The sequence below is a fragment of the Myotis davidii genome, unplaced genomic scaffold (genome assembly GCF_000327345.1).
Source record: "Myotis davidii unplaced genomic scaffold, ASM32734v1 scaffold570, whole genome shotgun sequence".
NCBI classification, from domain to species: domain Eukaryota; kingdom Metazoa; phylum Chordata; class Mammalia; order Chiroptera; family Vespertilionidae; genus Myotis; species Myotis davidii.
The window spans coordinates 3203005-3223004 of record NW_006283631.1 but is presented as its reverse complement, the minus strand read 5'-3'; the positions used below and the strand labels follow the sequence as shown (position 1 = coordinate 3223004).

General features: G+C 34.9%; 1 protein-coding gene across 1 annotated transcript in view; it reads left to right on the top strand.

The window, feature by feature from the left end:
- Positions 1–20000, top strand: part of RSRC1 (arginine/serine-rich coiled-coil 1) — a 351732-nt gene that overhangs the window by 188458 nt on the left and 143274 nt on the right. Inside the window, exon 6 of the mRNA XM_006753822.2 lies at positions 19591–19642. Coding sequence (XP_006753885.1) covers positions 19591–19642 — 52 coding nt within the window. The remainder of the gene's footprint in view (positions 1–19590; positions 19643–20000) is intronic.

Sequence of the window (20000 nt, the reverse complement as noted above, 5' to 3'; positions counted from 1 at the left end):
TATCTTCCCTTAAGGAATTTATAGTCTATTATGGTAGCTAAGTTAGTCTTATAATAACTTATAAGTATCCCACTTATCTTTACAGAAAACATTATTTCTTGTGGAAAGTTTACAGTATTTTCCATAATTGGAAAAATAATTTACCTATGCTTTTCTTGTAATACTTGTTCTTGTATTCTATCTTACCATGGTTCTTGAAGTGAGAGTAAGTTATAGATGGGTTTCTTTCATTGTTTTTTTTTCAGGGGGAGGTTGTACTTTTATGCCTTATTTTTTAGCAAAATAAATATTTTAAGTGTGTGCACATTTTAATCATAAAATTGTCTATACCAAATTAAACCCAGGTTCCGTCCTTTAGCTTCTCCACATAAAAATTGTTTTTGGTTTTACCACTGTAAATAATAAATGTAAATTTGTTAGTTGTATCTCCATAATCATATACTAAGATTAATTCTCAAGTTATAAGCACACTATCGTTTGAAGGTGTGATAAATTTAGAGAAGCAGCTTTTTTAAATATATGTTAAAAAAACACAAATTAGTACTCATTGTTTAATGTGCACCTTGTTTCCATTTTAAGAATGTTATATAAACATTATGTATAAAGTAACAATGAAAAAGTTGTGAAGTCTCTTGAAAAAAAAATTGCCATGTTGTCTAGTGTTATCCATAGGTACATAGAGCTCATCTTATATGGCAAAGTTTACACAGACTTTTTTTTTATAACATCTGCTTTTAATGCTATTCTAATATAATTTATTCCATTTTGTCCTTCCTTCACACAGTCTACCTTTGTTATGATTTATAAAATGTCTCTACTAATCTACCTCCCAAGTTTGTCAAAGTTTCTATGTAAATATATATATTTCTAGAAGGAATTCTACAAGGACAAAGTGGCATTTATTAAAATACAAGTAGAGTCGTTGATAGTTTTTTGTTTAGAGGCAGTAATGTTTTGAAGTCATTTGAAGATTAAAGTTTAATCCAGTTTAGAACACATATATTCTTACTAACTTGGTAACCAAATAGCATTTTAAAACTCTATTTCCAGTATGGCACTGTGACTATTTTGACTTGATGTGTTTTGTTTGGTTGGTTGGTTTTCTTTTTTTGACATGGTGTTTTATATTAAATTTAATTGGCTTTATATGTCTGCCTAGTATCATGTGTTTTCTGATGTTTGGGAGTTTGTTATTGGGAATCTCCTTTTATGCAGTATTTTTGTTCTTAAAAATTATTCTATATATCCCTCAAGGGCATTAGGCTAAGTGAAGTAAGTCAGAGTAAGACAAATACTGTGATCAACATGTGGAAATCCTAAACAAAACAAAACAAAACAAAAAACACCCCAAGTTCATAGATACAGAGAACAGATTGGTGGTGCTAAAAGGCTAGCTTCAGATAGCCTTGAGAAGAGATTATGCCATTTGAATAAATTAATATCCTGAAAAAAAGAAATAAGGAGACACAGGAGATATGGTAGAAACCCTGGCAAGAGTCAGGATTTGGTGGTGCTAAAAGGCAGAGGTAGGGGTGGGAAAAATGGGTGAACTCTTTTTTATTTTAGTTTAAATAAATTGAATAAAAAATGTTTAAATACATACTTATAAATTACATTTTTACATGACTAAATACTGCCTCTTTCCTTTTAAAGACCAGCTAAAATTGTTTCCTCTATAAAGTAATTTATATACATCCAGTCAAAATTAATGTTTTATAGCACTGAACTACTGTACCAATTTATATTTCCTCTCTAGTAGTATTAATACATGAATACTTTATTATAGTTATTGTATGCATATCTTACTACCATATTAGACTATGAATTACTTAAATTTGGATCTATTTTTGTATTCCTTATAGGATCTCACCACCTCAAACATGTATTATGCAAATATGAGCTAAACAAATTTTTTAAAGATCTACTGGATGAATATTTTAGATGCTTCAAAACAGTTTTTTTTAAATATTCTGAATGGAAAGTCTATGTAATTATTTTTTAATTCAGATTTTTATGTTGAAGTTTACTATAACAAATCTGTTTATTTCCTTTAGTCTATATTCAGTTTTTTCTTTACAATTCCAAGGAAACTGACATAGAGGAAATCATGGCAAAATCTGGCAAAACTCGGAAGATAAAGGCAGAATCTTGTTGTTTATAGAATGGTGTTTTAGTTGTTGTCCCTCATGGAGAAAGCTGACCTGACCAGAGAGGACCAATTACACTGGAAAATAGCTTCTAACTGTCCTGGCTGGGGAGAAAAGCTTTCACTGAAAAAAGCTAAAGTACTTGATGAATAGGCACCATCTCTCGTGGCTATGCTTTACTGAATGTGGTCCAAAGTAGTGTTTGATCCTGATGAAAAGTAATCAGCCAAGCAGAACATTAGTAGAGCTTGAAACTTCAGAAATATGTGTTTCTTCAACAAATATTTGTTGAGCATCAACTATGTACCAGATTAGGTGCTACATATGGAATAGTGATCTAGATCAAAAGAGAAGACTGTCCTGAGGCAGTATAATTTAACAAGCAGAAGAGACAAACAAATACATAGAAAGCATATTTGGTGCCACTTCTTGTAAATTCTGGTAAGGGTTTTGAAGGTAAAGTACAGGATGCTATCACAGTAAAGATTGGATGGGTAAGAGGAAGACAGCGACATACTTTATATTAAAAGCAATTAAAAGGATGTGGGATCAGTAAAACGTTGTCTGGCATTTCAGAAGGCCCTATGAAATACAGTGTCTTGATTGTCACCCTTAATTACTCTTTCCTCATTTCCCACAACCATTTAAATGCCATTTCCTGCTAACACATATCCCTTAACTATTTCTCAAAACCGAGTCTCCCTCTCTACCCTTTATTGCCATTGCTCTGGGTAAGGCTTCATTGCTTGTTGCTTGTACTACCCCAATAGCCACGAGGTTGGATTCCCACTTCCAGTCTTATCCCACTCAAATCCATGCTCACATAGTTCCTGCAGTGATCTCTCCAAAGTATAAATCTGAGCATGCTATTCCCCGTTACCCCTTTAGTGATCCCAATCATATCAAAACTTCTAGTCGAAATTTCTGAAGATATCTCTGAGTGCTACAGACCTCTCTTTCAGGTTTTTTTTTTTTAATATATTTTATTGATTTTTTACAGAGAGGAAAGGAGAGACATCTCCTACTGGGGATGTGCCCGCAACCCAGGTACATGCTCTTGGCCGGAATCGAACCCGGGACCCCTCAGTCCGCAGGCCGACGCTCTATCCACTGAGCCAAACCGGTTTCGGCTCTTTCAGGTTTTTATCTTGCCACATTCTGATTCATTCTTTCCGCATTATACTGTTAATACCTTCTTACCTTCCGAGTCTTGCTGTTGCTTTTCCCCTTATTTAAAGTATGCTGTACACACACACACACACACACACACACACACACACACACACCTCAAATTTTTTGTGACCAGTGCAGGCATCATTTTTGCAAAAATCTTTCACTGATCCATTTCATCCTCAGAATGAGCCCCTGTCCTTCTCTGTGCATATATCCTTTAATGATTTTACTTATTACATAATTGTATGATTATCTGAGACCAGGAAATATTCACTTTTGTATCTCTAGTGCCTAGTCGTTGTAGGTACTCAATAAATATCTTTAGGTGAATAAATAAATGTTTGCCTTAAATTGGTCCCTATGTTCTGTAATTATTAAGTGTAAGTTTGTTTACATTTAATATATTCTAATATACATCCCCCATCACAAACAAAAACAATTTAGATTCACTGACTTGAGCAGGTATTTGGTCTTAGGGATGTGCCTGTAATGAGACCTTTATGTGTTTGCTACCTAGTGAGAACAGTGCCATCTATTGGCTGTTATCCAAATTGTATCCACTATTCAGCATGGAGCATAAATCACTAATCATTTTTAGGTAAGTTCACCTATGAAAAATTTTCTCATGAATTTGGACAAGAATAAAACTAACTGCCACATGTATGGAAAAATTAAGTAATTTAGTCAGGTATCTCAGCAAAAAAGAATGGTATTGTGTCCTGACATAGAAACAGACCATGTGTACCTTCAACATATTGGAAATATTTTCTCTAAGAGTATAAGTATGTTTAGGGCTCTTTTCCCATTTTTAAAATTCCTTTTACGTGTTGTATTAATTTGTACTTCCACTAGTGAAGTATGAAAGATTTACATCATTGGCTAGCATCAGCTATCACAATTTTCTAATTTGCATATTTTAATAATAGTGACAGAGAATTCTACCAGAGAAATGTAAGGAGTTTGACTAGCTGTCTTTTTACTGTAGGAGTTCTGTTCTTTTGTTCTCTTATCTTTTAGGAATTAGTGAGTTTCTTATCAACTTTTAGGAAGTATTTGTAAATGAAACTGTAAACTCTTGGTTAGATTTGTTGCTAATAATTTTACTGTCGCAGTGTTGCCATTTTATTTTGGTTCTCTGTTGCTGGATAGTTTTTATATGAAATTGAATATTTTATACAGTCAAACTTGTCAATCTTTTTTCCTTATGGTTTCTTCTGTTGCTTCTAAGCCTAAAATGTCAACTCTACTCCATGTGAATTCTGTCTGATTCTGTTATATGAATCAAATTAAATTTCAAATTTTATAGTTAAAAATGATTGCGTATCAGCATTTCATACGTTTTTAACTTAAAGTTTTTAAAGTATATTCATTTCCTTATTGGAATATTTTGTTTCCCATGGCCTCATGAATAAATAAAATCCAAAATATACTAAAAAACCAATCTTAAATAAAATTGCACTTTGTAAGTCTGTGACAAATCAGCTGCTATTTTGGTAGAATGATCAATTCTTTAAGAAAATGAAGTGCAGGTTAGTCAAGTGGTAAAGAGTTGCAGTTATATTACTCAACTTACTATGATAGTGCATTATGTAGTTGCCCTTTTATAACAGGTATTTTTTAAAGTGTGTAAAGCACTACATTTGATTATAGGATTTTTATTAGTATGGCAATTTTCTTGAATAAAAATAGGGCTTAATTTACCTCATTTTTTAAGTTAGCAAGGAGAGGAAAGGTCAGGAGAAGACTAGAAATAGAGAGGGATCTATTTATTTTAGAATGAAAGCCCAGGAAATATTGTATTCATTATTTATATGTATTTTGGGGGGCTCTACATTAGAATTCTATAAGAAAAATAGCAACATAGGTTACAAATCAAGGCTCTGCCAATACTTTTTAATGATGACTAACAATACCCTTGGCTTTCCTGAAGCAGAGACCTTTAATTATGATTAATTGTGAAGTGTTTTGTGATTAGACTAATGTTAACTAAACAACCAGTATTTTACTATCTACATCATTTTCACTTATTACTTAAGTCAGTTATTGATTACAGGTTTTCTGAGGCAAAAGGCTAGTACATTTACTCATTATAAAATTCACCTCTTAGCAAAACATGTCTCTAACCTCCTGGTAGTAGCAAGAATGGGTGTCAAATATCAAACTATAGGAAATATTTAAATAGTTCTTGAAGTTTTTAGAGCAGATGAAAATTTACTTAAATGTGTAATGTAAACATACTTTATCATGAACTGTTAAAAGTGTAATAGTTTTTAAGATTTTTAATGTAGTTTTTAATTTGTATTTAAAGAATTTTCTTTTTGTCATAATAATCCATTTTCGCTGGCCCGGCTAATGGAATACTACTTAGAAAACGAAGGTAGAATTAAGGATAGAGAAGAAAATAAAAATTGTTACCATTTTGCTATTTTCTAGTTCTTTCTACATTTTGCATTTTATATTCTATTATACATACCTGGACCATTTTACATATATAGTTTTGTAGTGTTCTAGAAATACAATTTTAGCATTTCCTCATATTATTTAATATCATTCATGGATGAGGAAACTAAAGTCCTTAGAGAATAGATAGTCAAGACTAGAATACAGGTGCTCTGGTACCCAATCAACCTTTTGCCCTTTGCCTTTTGCTTTCACTTATATACACCTGCTGGGCACATGTGAAATGTACCCTGATTACAAATATTCCATCTAGAAAGTGCCTTACTAAATAATTCAAATCAAATAAATTATTTTCCATAACACATTTATGGAAACAAAATAAATAAAGTATTCATTTGACCTTTTGTGGATTTATCTGCATCAGTGGTTCTCAACCTGTGGGTCGTGACCCTTTCACAGGGGTCGCCTAAGACCATCAGAAAACACATATATAATTACATATTGTTTTGTGATTAATCACTATGCTTTAATTATGTTCAATTTGTAACAATGAAAATACATCCTGCATATCAGATATTTACATTATGATTCATAACAGTAGCAAAATTACAGTGATGAAGTAGCAACGAAAATAATTTTATGGTTGGGGGTCACCACAACATGGGGAACTGTATTAAAGGGTTGCGGCATTAGGAAGGTTGAGAACCACTGATCTACATCATTGCCCATTTTGAAAACAATATTTCAAACAACTGGATATGTAGTGGATTTTTTGTGGAAAAAGCAAGTTTTTAAAAACTTTCTAGTATTGTCCTTTAGTGGGGAAAACACTTCAAAAAGTAATTTTGGAAGATCTTTTAGAGGCAAAGTAAAGTAGCTTTATTCAAAGATAGAAATTACAACTTGAAATAAAACAGAAAAGTTTTTGCCAAGACATTTAAAAACTTGTGTGAAGTCCATAAAGCAAAAAAAAAAAGGTAGACTGCATTCCAGGTAATTGGTCCTGCGGAGATCACCGTTCCCTTCCCTGCAGTCTTGAGATGATTCAAAGGTAGAAAGACAAAGTCAGAAAGCAGGAAGAAAAAGCAGTCACAGGGAATAAGTTTCTTAGAAATAGTTGTTGTAATGCTACAAAGGATTTTAAAAATAGGAGGTATTATTTTAAACTGACTTCTAAGAGGATCAGGAAAGAGATTTATGTAATAGTTTAAAATAATGTCCTGTAGCCCTGGTCAGTGGACTCAGTTGGAGCGTCTTGTCTGTACACCGAAAGACTGAGGTTTTGATTCCCAGTCATAGCACATACCTTAGATTGTGGGTTCATTCCCTATCAGGGTGCTTAAAAGAGGCAATCAGTTGATGTTACTCTCTCACATCGCTGTTTCTCTCTCTCTCTCTCTCTCTCTCTCTCTCTCTCTCTCTCTCTCTCTCTCTCTCTCTCTCCCCCCCCCCTACTCCTCTCTCTCTCTCTCTCCCCCTCTCCCCCCCCTCTCTTCCTCTCCCTCCCCCCACCTTCTGTCTCTCTGAAAACCATAAATGTATCCTCAGGTGAGGATCAAAAATAAAGTCTTGTTGAGCATTGTAAAATGTTAATATTTATGGAGTAAACGATATTCTGATACTTAAAATTGTGGTAGCAAAAGTTATAAGCTGGCTATAAAAATGTTTTAAAAAGAAGATATTAAAACAGAGTTTAGGACTATATGAATGTTTATCCTTATATGTCACCACACACTCTGTCATTATAGAAAAAAATTAAGAAGCAAATTATTTGTGTTTGACCTTTCATAATGTAAACAACTATATTATTGAGTCTAATTTTACTTTAACCTCAATGCCATGTCAAGAAGTACTGGTAAACATAACTGGTTTTACATGGAATTATTTTAGAACTTTTGAGAGGTCTTCCATACAAATGACTGATGCATGTAAAAAGCCCTTATTTCCTGCTTTTGTGGGAGAATCTCTTGGTTTAGCTGTCAAAAAAAAGTTCTTCATTTCTGACAGGGATATGTTAAGAAAATATTTCTACTTAATGGCACAAATGTGTAGCCATCACAGGTAAATGATGGCTTGGGTTTGCTGTTTCTTCTATTTTCTGCTTGTTTTATGCTTCTAAACTTGTATTAAAATAGCCAAACATCTCTGGTCTCCATGCCTACCTTGGCTCCACTGAGGGGAGAGAATATCTACCTAGGTTTCATGTGAAGCTACTTCCTTTGCAAATCTAAGCCTTCTTACTAAGTTCTGTTACGAGATATTTTAAGTAGTGAGGTTCCAGAGGTGGGGCTAGAAATGAAGGAAACTAATGAAGGGAGAGGGCCTCATTTAGGAAAAAGTGAAGAGGTAGTCTGTAGCATTTGCACAAAGATTTTGAGTGCTGTATGAGCAAAATAGCCCATATTGTACCCATCCAAGTAGGTGGGGCTGGACAAAGGTGGTGGCATTTCAGCACTTCTGAAACTAAGGATGACTGGTGAAAAGGAAATTCCAAGAAAAGGGTTCTTCAGGACGTGGCTGCTGAAATGTTACATATGAGTACAGACATGGTTGACAAATAAAGATAGAAGAATAAGCTTGGGATATTGTTGATGGTATTGAAAATTAAAGTGATAAGTTGGTGTTTAACCCTAGAAGCAATGGAGAGTCACTGAGGTATATTTTAAGCAGAAACTTAATTAGAACTTTGATTTTTGAAACTAGCTTTAGCAGCTATGTATAGGATGGGAAAAAAAGGGTAAAGGAGTCTAGATTGGGAATTAGCCTTTTCTATAAAGAGCCATCTAAATATTTTAGGCTTTATGAACCATACAGTCTCTACCACCACTATTCAACCCTGCAGCCATAGACAATTTGTAAACAAAGAAGCATGGCTGTGTGTCTGTGTAGTATATGGATAGCATCACTTAATAGGGTCATGAATATGGGTTTCTTAAACAGAACTATAGGATGTTGTAACCCTAGGTTTAGATTCACCTCTTTAACTTTCCCAACTATAAAGACATCTATAAAATGGCATCTTTCTCTGGTTTATAATAAAGTAGCTATTATATAACTTTCTTTAAACCCCTTAAGCTCTTTAGAAATAATGTTTGATAATAGGGAGGTGAAGGCCTGGGGAGTAGGGTGGAGGAGGTCAATGGGGGGAAAGAGGGAACATCTATAATACTTTCAACAATAAAGATAAATTTTTTAAAAACTGTAAAAGAAATTTGCTATTGAGAATGGAATATGTGTTATAGGTTTAATTCTCTCTCTCTTTTTTTGTGGTCTTTATTTAGGCCAACTTGGTGCTAAGTTCTAGAGGCAAGATAAATCTACTTTTGAGCTACTTGTAATATTTCTAGCTTAGACCTTGATCCTAAGAGATAGAATTATAGTAACTGTTAAAATGAAATGTAGCCAGAAATATGATAAGCTGTTGATATGTGTTTCTGTCAAAATGAGATTGCATTTTACTTTAAAGGAAATGGCACAGTCCCTATACTGTGAATATGTTTAATATTTTTAAAGTTATTCATCTGAAGAAGCATGATTAAAGTGTGCTTTTAAGATGGCACTCATAACCTTTAAGATCATTAGTGGTTGCATCCAAGAGACTAAAGAAAATTTAGTTTTACCTTTGTACTTTCTTTTCTGGCAATAAAAAATGATTAGACTTTTCTCTTTTTTTTTCCTCAATGAAAGGTAATAAACAAAATGTATCTCAGTCTGTGAAGCAGTATAGTGTGTTAAGAATAGAGATTTTTGTCACCTGGATTAAAATTCAAGCTCTGCCACCTTATCATTTTTGTGATTTTAGGTAATTTATTCTTCATCTAAAAGATAGCATTAAGAATGCCTTGCCAGGATTGTTATGAGATGTATGTAAAGTGCTTAGCACTGTGTCTGGAACATTAAAGCGTACAATGAATAATAGCTATTATATATTTTTAAAAGAATGTGTTATTTTTTTCAGGTAGCTTATGCTCTTTCTTGAGAATGTTTGTAATGTTGGCTAGGAAAGATATGGCACATAGAAGTTATCACATATTTGGAGCTCGTATGATCACGGTAAGAACTGCCATTCTGTAATCAAATAGGTTGGCTAAAAAACATTAATTATATGCAGGTTTCATAGTTCATTAATACTACTTGTTATAATTTCCCCAATACCATTATTATTCTCTCAGATATCCAGCTATAATACTTATGAAGATTGTAAAATTTATATGGAAGTTTATTGCAAATATATACTTACTGAGCATTGACTGTTTTCTAGACACTATTCCAGGTGCTAATGAAACAATGGTATAAGACACTTGTTGCCTTCAAGAAGCTGATAGTCTTTGAAGGAATTATAGACAACAAAATGAGTATTTACACGGAAGATATACTGATCCATGTAAGCCCAGGGCAGAGAATTGTAACCATCATGAAAGGTGGTTTATGATGAAACTGATGAGGTTTTCCAGAGGTGATGCATCTGGAGCTGAGCTTTGAAAGAACATAGATAAGTTAGGAAAAGGGCATAAAAAATGTCCAGACACAGGAAACATATAGGTTTATCTAGAACTTATAGGTAATGCATTTTTATTAACATGCATTAGAAAAGTGCTATGTGACTTTGGGCAAGTGGTTTTACCTTCTGAGGATGTTGTACTATTAAAAGAAATCACAGACTTTCTATTCCAGTGAAGATGGATTAACAGAGATCAGATTTACTCTCCCACCTGAAACAACTAAAAAAAACTGGACAAAGTATTTGGAAAAACATCTTTCAAGACAATGGACATCAAGCATGAAAGGCAGTTTTCCTAAGAGATTAGAAAAAAATTAGGAGAGCCTTTTAATTGTTCCAGCTTAAGGTCTAGATAAAGTTTCCAGGTCATGCCACAGGTAGGGAGAACCCAGGGAGAGCCTGCTGGTCTCTTTGAGTTGAGAACACGGAGCTGTGAAACCAGGGAGGCCAAAGCCTCTAGAGTGCACAGGGCCGGGAGGAGAGTAGTGAGCTGCAGGAGATCTGCAGAGGGTCCCCTTCTTGTGTTCAGCAGACTACTCATCAGTGTGTCACAGGAGGAACAGCCCAAGGTTTGGAAAAGAGCCACCTGAAGCAATGTGAGGGATCACGCCTGTCACTCACACAGAGTTGGAAATAGTGCCTGTTCCCAACATATATCATGGTGCTTCCAATCAAGTACTAAAAAAATGTCATATCTCACAATAATGGGGGAAAATTAACTACAAACTTACACTGTTCTGATCCTGCCTAACAAATTAGGAATGGAAAGGATAAATTGCTTCCAAATGATTTAACTGTGCTCCAGAACAAAGACCAAGACTATTTATGTAAATACAAAAATATATAGCACACAACAAAATAAAATTCATGATGTGTGACATCCTGTCAGAAATTACTATGCATCTAAAAACCCAAGAAAATACCACATATGATAAAAAAAAGTCAATCAGTTGAAACAGACCCAGAAATGACACAGTAATAGGATCAGTAGACAAGGACATTGATGGACTTATTAGAACTGTATTGCTTATAGTCATAGAGCTCCTAGGAAAACTGAACATATTAAGTAGAAATATGAAAACTATTAAAAAACTAATTTCTAGACATGAAAACTGCATGCCTGAGATGAAAAATACCCTATATGAGATTATTAGAGATGCTACATTACAGACAAAGACAAATGCCAGATAATTTCACTTATATGTAGAATCTTAAAAATAATGAATAAATGAACAAGTAGGACAAACCAGACTCATAGATAGAGAACATTTTGAAGGTTGCCAGATGGGAGAGTGGTTGGGGGGAAATCTGAAGGGATTTAGAAGTACAAATTGGTAGTTACAGAATAATCATAGGAATGTAAAGTACAGCATTGGGAATATAGTCAATAATATTATAATAACTATACATGGTGTCAGATGAGCACTAGATTTATCAGGGTGATCACTTTGTAAGTTATATAAATGTCTAATCATGGGGTTGTACACCTGAAACTAACACAGTATTGTATGTCAACTATAATTTAAAAATTAAAAAATATATATATTTTTAAATTGACAAAAGATTTGAACACTCATTTCACCAAGGAAGATATATGGGTAAATAGGCACATGAAAGGATGTTCAACACCATTAATCGTTAGGGGAAGATAGATTAAAGCCACAGTGAGGTAGCTATTAGAATTTTGAAATTAGAAAGAGTGACTACATTAAGTCATGACTAGGATGTGGAGTAACTGGAACTCTTATACAATGCTGGTGGTAATGAAAAACCACTTTGGAAACAGTTTGGTCATTTCTTTTAAAGTTAAACATAATATTTACCATATGACTCAACCATTCCAATTCTAGCTATTATGGTACCTTGTATATAAAAGGTGATTCATACCCAGGAGATATGAAAGCACATTATTTATACAGAGAGTTTCACCTGAATGTTTATACTATTTTTTTATAGTAGCCAAAAAACTGGAAATAATTTGAATGTTTGTCAACAGGTGAATGCATAGCCATTATAGTGTATCATTATAATGGAATACTACCCAACAATAAAAAGGGATGAATACTGATATACATACAACATGGATCAATTTCAAAATAATTATACTGAGTTTAAAAGCCACACAAAAGAGTACATATCATATGCTTCCATCATATGAAATATTAGGAAATGCCAAGTAATGTATAATGATAGAAAGCAGATCAGTGTTTACCTGAAAACTGGAAGTGGAGTGGAGGCATAGAAGGACATGGGAGAAATAAAGAGGGGCATGCGGAGAATTGTAGAGTAACAGATATGCTCATTATCTTAGCAGTAGTCATACTTTATGGTGGTATGAGTGTGTCAAACTGTATACTTTAATTGTGTGCAATTTATTGTTCCATTATACCTCAGTAAAGCTCCTTGAAAAAAAATGTAAGATAGAAATTATTCACATGTTTGACATACTATAGACCAGGGGTCCTCAAACTGTTTAAACAGGAGGCCAGTTCACTGTCCCTCAGACCGTTGGAGGGCCGGACTATAGTTTAGAAAAAAAAACTATGAACAAATTCCTATGCACACTGCACATATCTTATTTTGAAGTAAAAAAACAAAACGGGAACAAATACAATATTTGTATTTGCATATGGCCCGCGGGCGCAGTTTGAGGACCCCTGCTGTAGACCTTTAGGAAATAGTAATTTCTTTATCATTTTTCTCTCTCTTATTATACTATCAGATCCTTGAAACCAGAAGCTATGTCTGTTTATCTTTTTATCCTCAACTTCTATCATGGTACCTTGTACATAAGAGGTAGTTCATAACATTTTTGAACAAATGAAAGTAATGAATTTTGAACAACTTAATGTAAAGAGAAGACTGAGGGCCTCCATAGTACTCTAACACCATTTGTCTACAAGATCTGAAATAGTTAATCTATATATTCTCTTCAAATAGGAGGTTCTAATAACCCAATTCCTGTAAGTAGGGTAAAGGTCGGTGTGTATGTGTACTTTTAAATTTTGTTTTTATGGTAGTACATTTGCTGTCTTAACCATTTTTAAGTGAATGGTTCAGTGGTATCAAATAAATTCACACTGTTTGGCAACTATCACCATCCCATCCATCCCCATAACTCTTTTCATCTTGACATTATATAAGTAGAATGATACAATACTTGTCTTTTCATGACTCAATGTCCTCAAGGTTCATCCATGTTGTAGAATATTATAGAATTTCCTTTATTTATAAGGCCGAATAATATTCCATTGTATGTATACATGTATCACATTTTGCTTATTCATTCATCCATCGATGGGTACTTGGGTTGCATTCATGTTTTAGCTATTGTGAATAATGCTGTTATGAACATCAGTCTAAAATGTATCTCTAAGACCCTGCTTTTAGTTCCTCTGGGTATGAACCTGATGTGGAATTGCTATATTATATGGCAATTTTATTTTATTTTATTTTTTTTTAATATATATTTTATTGATTTTTTTACAGGGAGGAAGGGGGAGAGATAGAGAGTTAGAAACATCGATGAGAGAGAAACATCGATCAGCCGCCTTCTGCACATCTCCTACTGGGGATGTGCCCGCAAGCAAGGTACATGCCCTTGACCGGAATCGAACCTGGGACCCTTCAGTCTGCAGGCCAACGCTCTATCCACTGAGCCAAACCGGTTTCGGCGCAATTTTATTTTTTTAATTTTTTGCGGAACTGCCATGCTATTTTCCACAACGACTGTACCACTTTAATTCCCACCAACATTGCACAAAGGGTCCAGTTTCTCTCCATCCTTGCCAACACTTGTGCTGTGCGCAAGCTGCTCCAGGAACAGTGTATAACTGTCTGCCACTTGGTTGGGGGAAGGGAAGCTGCTATTGTGCTAATAGCTGAAATTGACCAAAATTAACCACAAGTTACTGTCTAATTCTTCCCTTGATAGTTGCAAACCTTCAACAAAATCCAGAGTTCAAAATAGTTCCATCAGATAGATACTGCTAGTGCAATTATTGTGTAGGTGGGGAGACAGATTCCGGGTACTTCCTACTCCACCATCTTCCCAGAATTGGTTATTATAATAGCCAAAAACCATATAATCCAATACTAATTTTGATTTTATAAAATGTTGCTAATCTAATTTTGTTTCCAAGTTTGAGTTCTCTCTTAGCTCAACTGTAGTCTTTATTTCAGACTTTCTACTTCTCTAACCTTAACAACCTGGAAACTGTCTTTGACAGCTGGAATGACTATATCTTCATTAACTTCCAGAATCTCCATAGTGGTGGTCAGGAGTTCAGGGAGCCTAATATATAATGGAAGTGAGAAGGGTGAACAAATTGTTTAATAGTTTAGTGTGTAAACTGGTTCACATAAGCAGAGTTTTCTCTTTTTTAATAAATAGTCATGGCTAAAAGGATTGTGCTTGTCTTGAATGTTAGCTTTGGCAGTATTTTGAGAATCTAGACATGCAGTCTATCTATAAGGAACTCGGGGAATTGGACTCAATAAAAGTTAATATAAAGTCAAAGGAGCCCTAGCTGGTTTGGCTCAGTGGCTAGAGCATCAGACTGGGGACTGAAGGGTCCCGAGTTGGATTCCCAGTCAAGGGCACGTACCTGGGTTGCGGGCTCTATCCCCAATAAGGAACGTGCAGGAGGCAGCCAATCAATGATTCTTTCTCATCATTGATGTTTCCATCTCCTTCTCTCTTCCTCTCTGAAATCAATAAAAGTATATTAAAAAATTTAAAAAATCAAAGGAAAAAGTCTAAACATTGAGGATGGTCACCTCCACAAGCCATTAGGAAACTGACTTATCTTTTGGTTTCATCTTAGAAGCTTTTGTTTTGTCTTAAGAAAGTGGATACTCTTGTCTAAAACTAGGTCTTACAAATACTTGGCTACCAAGGGGAGGGGAGGAAGAGGGTAGTTCTGGAGAATCATGGCAATAGAAAGCCTACCAATCCCCTCACCTCCACAAATCCCCTATTTAGAAAATTTAAACCCTGTATTTTCTTATTTCTGGTTATGGTCATTTCTGCATAAATAAGACCCTCTATAACATTTTTTGTAAACCTTTATGATAAGAATTTCTAGCAGAAGTATACTTTTCTTTAAATTAATTTAAATCATAGTACAGTATATATACTAATACAGTGGGGCCTTAACTTACGAGTTTAATTCGTTCCGTGACGGAGCTCGTAACTCAAATTACTCGTATGTCAAATCATTAAAGTGAACGAGTGAGACATGTGATGCTGGGCTGATGTTGTGGCGTTCACTGTGACGTTTGCTGCGCCAACTAGCGGTGGGGTATCTGAATCTGGCTCGTAACCCGAATTTTAGCTCGCAACTCAAAGCAAAAAATCGGCCGAGAGTCGGCTCATAACTCGAAAAACTCGTTAGTCGAGACACTCGTAAGTCAAGGCCCCACTGTATATATTTTTGGAATTATACCATAACACAATAATGTTTAACATTAATAAACCCTTTAAAAACTTACAGTAAAAATTCAGACTGTTCCTACTGTTCTGTTATTGTCAATGCTAAAATTTACTTTTTTAAGGGAACAACATTTACATTCTCTATAATTCAATTTTGTTGATAGACAGTTATCTAATTATGCACTACTAAGGTAAGGAATATTTTAAAATATTTTTTCTCCATAAGTTTACAATATAGTTGTGACATTGTTATTAAATATGTCCTCATTGTGTAATCCTTATATTGAAAATTGCTGTATTCCATGCATTTGTATTTGGTATTATTATCTATATATATAAAAGCCTAAGTGACCAAACAACCAGTCGACCAGTCGCTATGATGTGCACTGACCACCAGGGAGCAGACACTCAACACAGGAGCTGCCCCCTGCTGTTCAGTGTGCTCCCACAGCAGGAGCGCTGCTCAGCTGACCTACAGGTGCCAGATGCAGGGCTCATAGCTGGTGAGTGCCTCTCCCTATCAGGCCTGACTAGGCGCAAGCCCGCGACAGGAGCAGCAGTGCTGGGATGAGTGGGAGCGGCAGGCAGGAGTGGCAGGCAACATTGGACTGCTGGTTTCAGCCCAGTCCCCGCCTGCCACGCTGAGGGACCCCACTGGTGCATGAATTCGTGCACCAGGCTTCTAGTTTATTGAATAATGTTTAATTTCTGGTTCTGAATAACATTAGTACCACTTGCCAACTTTAGATGGAATTCATGCTAATCCCTGGGGTCTAATATACTCTAAAATAGCTAAAGTATTAGAAATGTTGGCACTCAAGCCCCAAAGTTATTTTTACTCTAAGCCTACTTAATATGATGAGTCCAGGAGGGTTTCAGCCAGGAGACCTGTTATGATGCTTTTCTTCTTCTGGGACAAGCTCAAGGCCCTTGGAAAAGATTTGAGGGGCAGATAGCTGCGAAAAAGACTGCCACCAAAATTCCATATCCATTCAAATTATTCACTAGTCAGAGTAAAAGAAAGATACTTGCAGATGGACAAAAAGTGAGAGACTATTCACAGCCGAATTCCCTATCCAGGAAAAATGAGTGAGAAATGAATCAAAATTTTTAAGAATAAAAGTATTTATAAGATATAAATTACTTTTAAAAATCTGGTGAATTAACAATATAGTTTATCCCCATAGTTGGAGTTGATCCCTATATTTTACAAAAATAATTTAGCGAGTTGCATCTGTATAGGAAAACGTATTTAGAATGGAATTATATTTCATTTACTCATACAAATGTATTACTTTGGACAGATTTTTCTTTTGAACAGAATCAAAAAAACTTTCCTTATGCTTTTATATCTATGAAATTGTTTGCTTTGACTTCATGAATATTCTCTAGTGATTTAATTAGAAGGATCCTGAGATTTGGAGTCAGAGGCTCTTGATTTCAGTCTGTCATTTACTAGTAGAGACAAGTTACTGAACTGCTCTTACTCCCCGAGTTTCTTTATCTTGGAAATATGAACCCTATATTATAGGTAGTAAAAGGGATTAATGAAAATATAAATATGTCTTAACAGGTGATTTATCATAAACATCAACCATCAAGAATCTTTCCTTAGGAATGGTAATCACTGTATTTTCAAGACAGTTGTTATAGATGGGAGAGGAAGGGAACTGCTATACAGGGGGATTTTGTGGGGTAGGAGACTTTAATAATACTGTTAATATTTTATTAGATGTGGACACTCATTTTGTATATTTTTCTATGTCTTCAATATTTTTTAATTACTAAAAAAGTCTTTCCTTATGAAATATACAAAACTTTCCCATGAAATATATTAACCAACAAAGTGTCTGTCATTTTTCTGTCGAAGGACAGTGCTGAATAGGACACTCTGAAATGTATGCTTCATAATTCTTAGCTTGATTGGGACCTGCTTGTAAGAACATCATTTCCTTGTTGCCATTCTAGTTGTGTTACGTTGCACAAAGTATTAAATTTCAGTTGTGTGTTTTAAGTAGATGCAGAGATCACAAACTGTCTTGGGATTGAACCTGTCTCTTAAAAGTAGTGCTTGTTCCATACAGTATTGGTCTCCATGGTGACTTAAGGTCTCATGAAAAATCAAGGAATGTTGTCACCCCTGACTTGCATCTCTGCATGACAACACTGAGTTTGTGCTGAGTATCAGCTGCGCCCTTCGGCTGGCGCATGTGCTCCAGAGTTCTCCATACTCCACTGATGCTGACTTCAGATGCATTTGCCATCATGTTTATATTACCTGTTTGTCTCCTATGGGCAATTTAGTTGATAACTGTTAGAAAAATTATATTCGGTGGATGTCACAGTCTTCTATTGATATGTTGCTGTTATATTTTAATTTGATGTCACATATTTTCAATACTTTATAAAGCACAATCACTTACACTATACCTACAAATGTATGGCATGAAGTGCTCTTTGTTTGTCAACTCTTCCTCTCATACACAAACATGTTACCAATTAAATATTTCTCAAATCTCGTTCTTCCTGTCCAGCCTTACTGCTGCTGCTCCACCTCAGGCCCTTATAGTCTCTCGCCTGGAATTTAATTGCTCCCTAACGGTGCTCCTTGCCTCCAGTCACATTCCTTTCAGTTCATCCGGAAGTGTATTGCTAGAATGATGTATCAAAATACAGATCTCATCTCATCAACCTGCTGTCTCGAATTCTAAGTTTCTCCATCTTCTTTGGCACAGGTCAGCAAGCATGTCCATAAAGGTCCAGATGGTAAATACTTTCAGCTCTGCCAGCAAAAGTTTCTTGCCACAAGTAATTGACTCTGCTGCTGTTGAATTGAGCACAAAAGCAACCATAGACAACATATAAACAAGTAGGCATGGCTGTGTTCCAATGAAACTTATTTATAAAACCAGCCCCTGGTGTAGGGTTAACACCCCTGTTCTGTGATATAAAAGGCTCTCCTTGTCTTCCCTCCCATCACATTTACCATTTTCCCATCCTGTTTCTTACAGTTTATTCAAAAGCACCATTATAATTCTTAAACTCTTCTGAGCACAACGTATTTCTATACCCAATTCTTTTTATTTAAGCTGTTTTTTCACAAATAAGAAAATATTCTAATATATTTTATAAAATGTTAATTCTCAAATGATGGTCTCATATATAAACATGAGGTTGTTTAGCCACTTGCAGACATCTTTATAAATGTATTTTAAAGTTCTAAGTATTAAAAACAGTTTTTAACAGATCCTTCATACAATCTATGAGTTTGAATACTATCAACACATTTTTAAAAATTCTCAGAATAAGGTCACTGGAAGGAAAGTACTTTTATTTCAGCCTTACCAACTATTTGAATTAAGGTTTATTGAGAGGACAATTTTAGGATAGTCAGTAGGAATTAAAAGCATGAACTCATGTTGTGCCCTATCTTCATCACAATTGCTCCTTTCCAATACAAATAAAAAAACCCAGAAAATATTTCATTTTAGGATGTTTCTTGACTGAAGCATTGCACTTCAAGTTACTATTTAAATTCTAGTAGGTCACACTTCACATGTTTCCATATGCTAAGAAATAGCATCTCTTGAAAATATGTGGTTAAGTATGTGGGTTTGCCTCATTATTAAGTTTCAGTTATGTAGGCTATTGCTGATTGGTACAGTGTTGGGTAGTAAACAAAACCTTTTCCAGTAAAAAAAAAATGGAAAAACTTAATTCTTGCATCATATTAATGAAAAATATGATTTGATTACTAAGGTGAGAAAGCAGATTGGTAGGGCTGCTGTGATGGAATGTTGTTAAAATGTGGATAGATGTTAATATTGATCATTATAAAGTTCTCTATATTTTCTGATATTCACATAACAATGCATTAATTTAAAGCTCTATCTATTCAAACTGACCTGTAAATGTCTTTTATGGTTGATTTTTAGCCACCAGCTGAACAGGCCAAAGCCAGACTACAGTTGGTTCTTGAAGCTGCTGGTAAGTATTGATAATTAATTTTAAATGAAAAACCTTGAAATAAATCCTAGCATGCTTTACAGGTGGGTCAAAGAGAAAAACACAAATTTATGAGCTGTAGATTTTATGTATAACTGTATTTTACCTTAAATATTTATTGTTACAGTATAATACTAAAAGATCATTCTTTACCTTTTTATTTATAAAACTAGAGGCCCAGTGCACATGAAATTCATGCCCGGGGCAGGGGGTGTGTGTGTCCCTCAGCCCAGCCGGCACCCTCTCCAATCTGGGACATCCCTCTTACAATCCATGACTACTGGTTCCCCACCGTTCCCCTGCCTGCCTGATCAACCCCTCACCACTCCCCTGCCAGCCT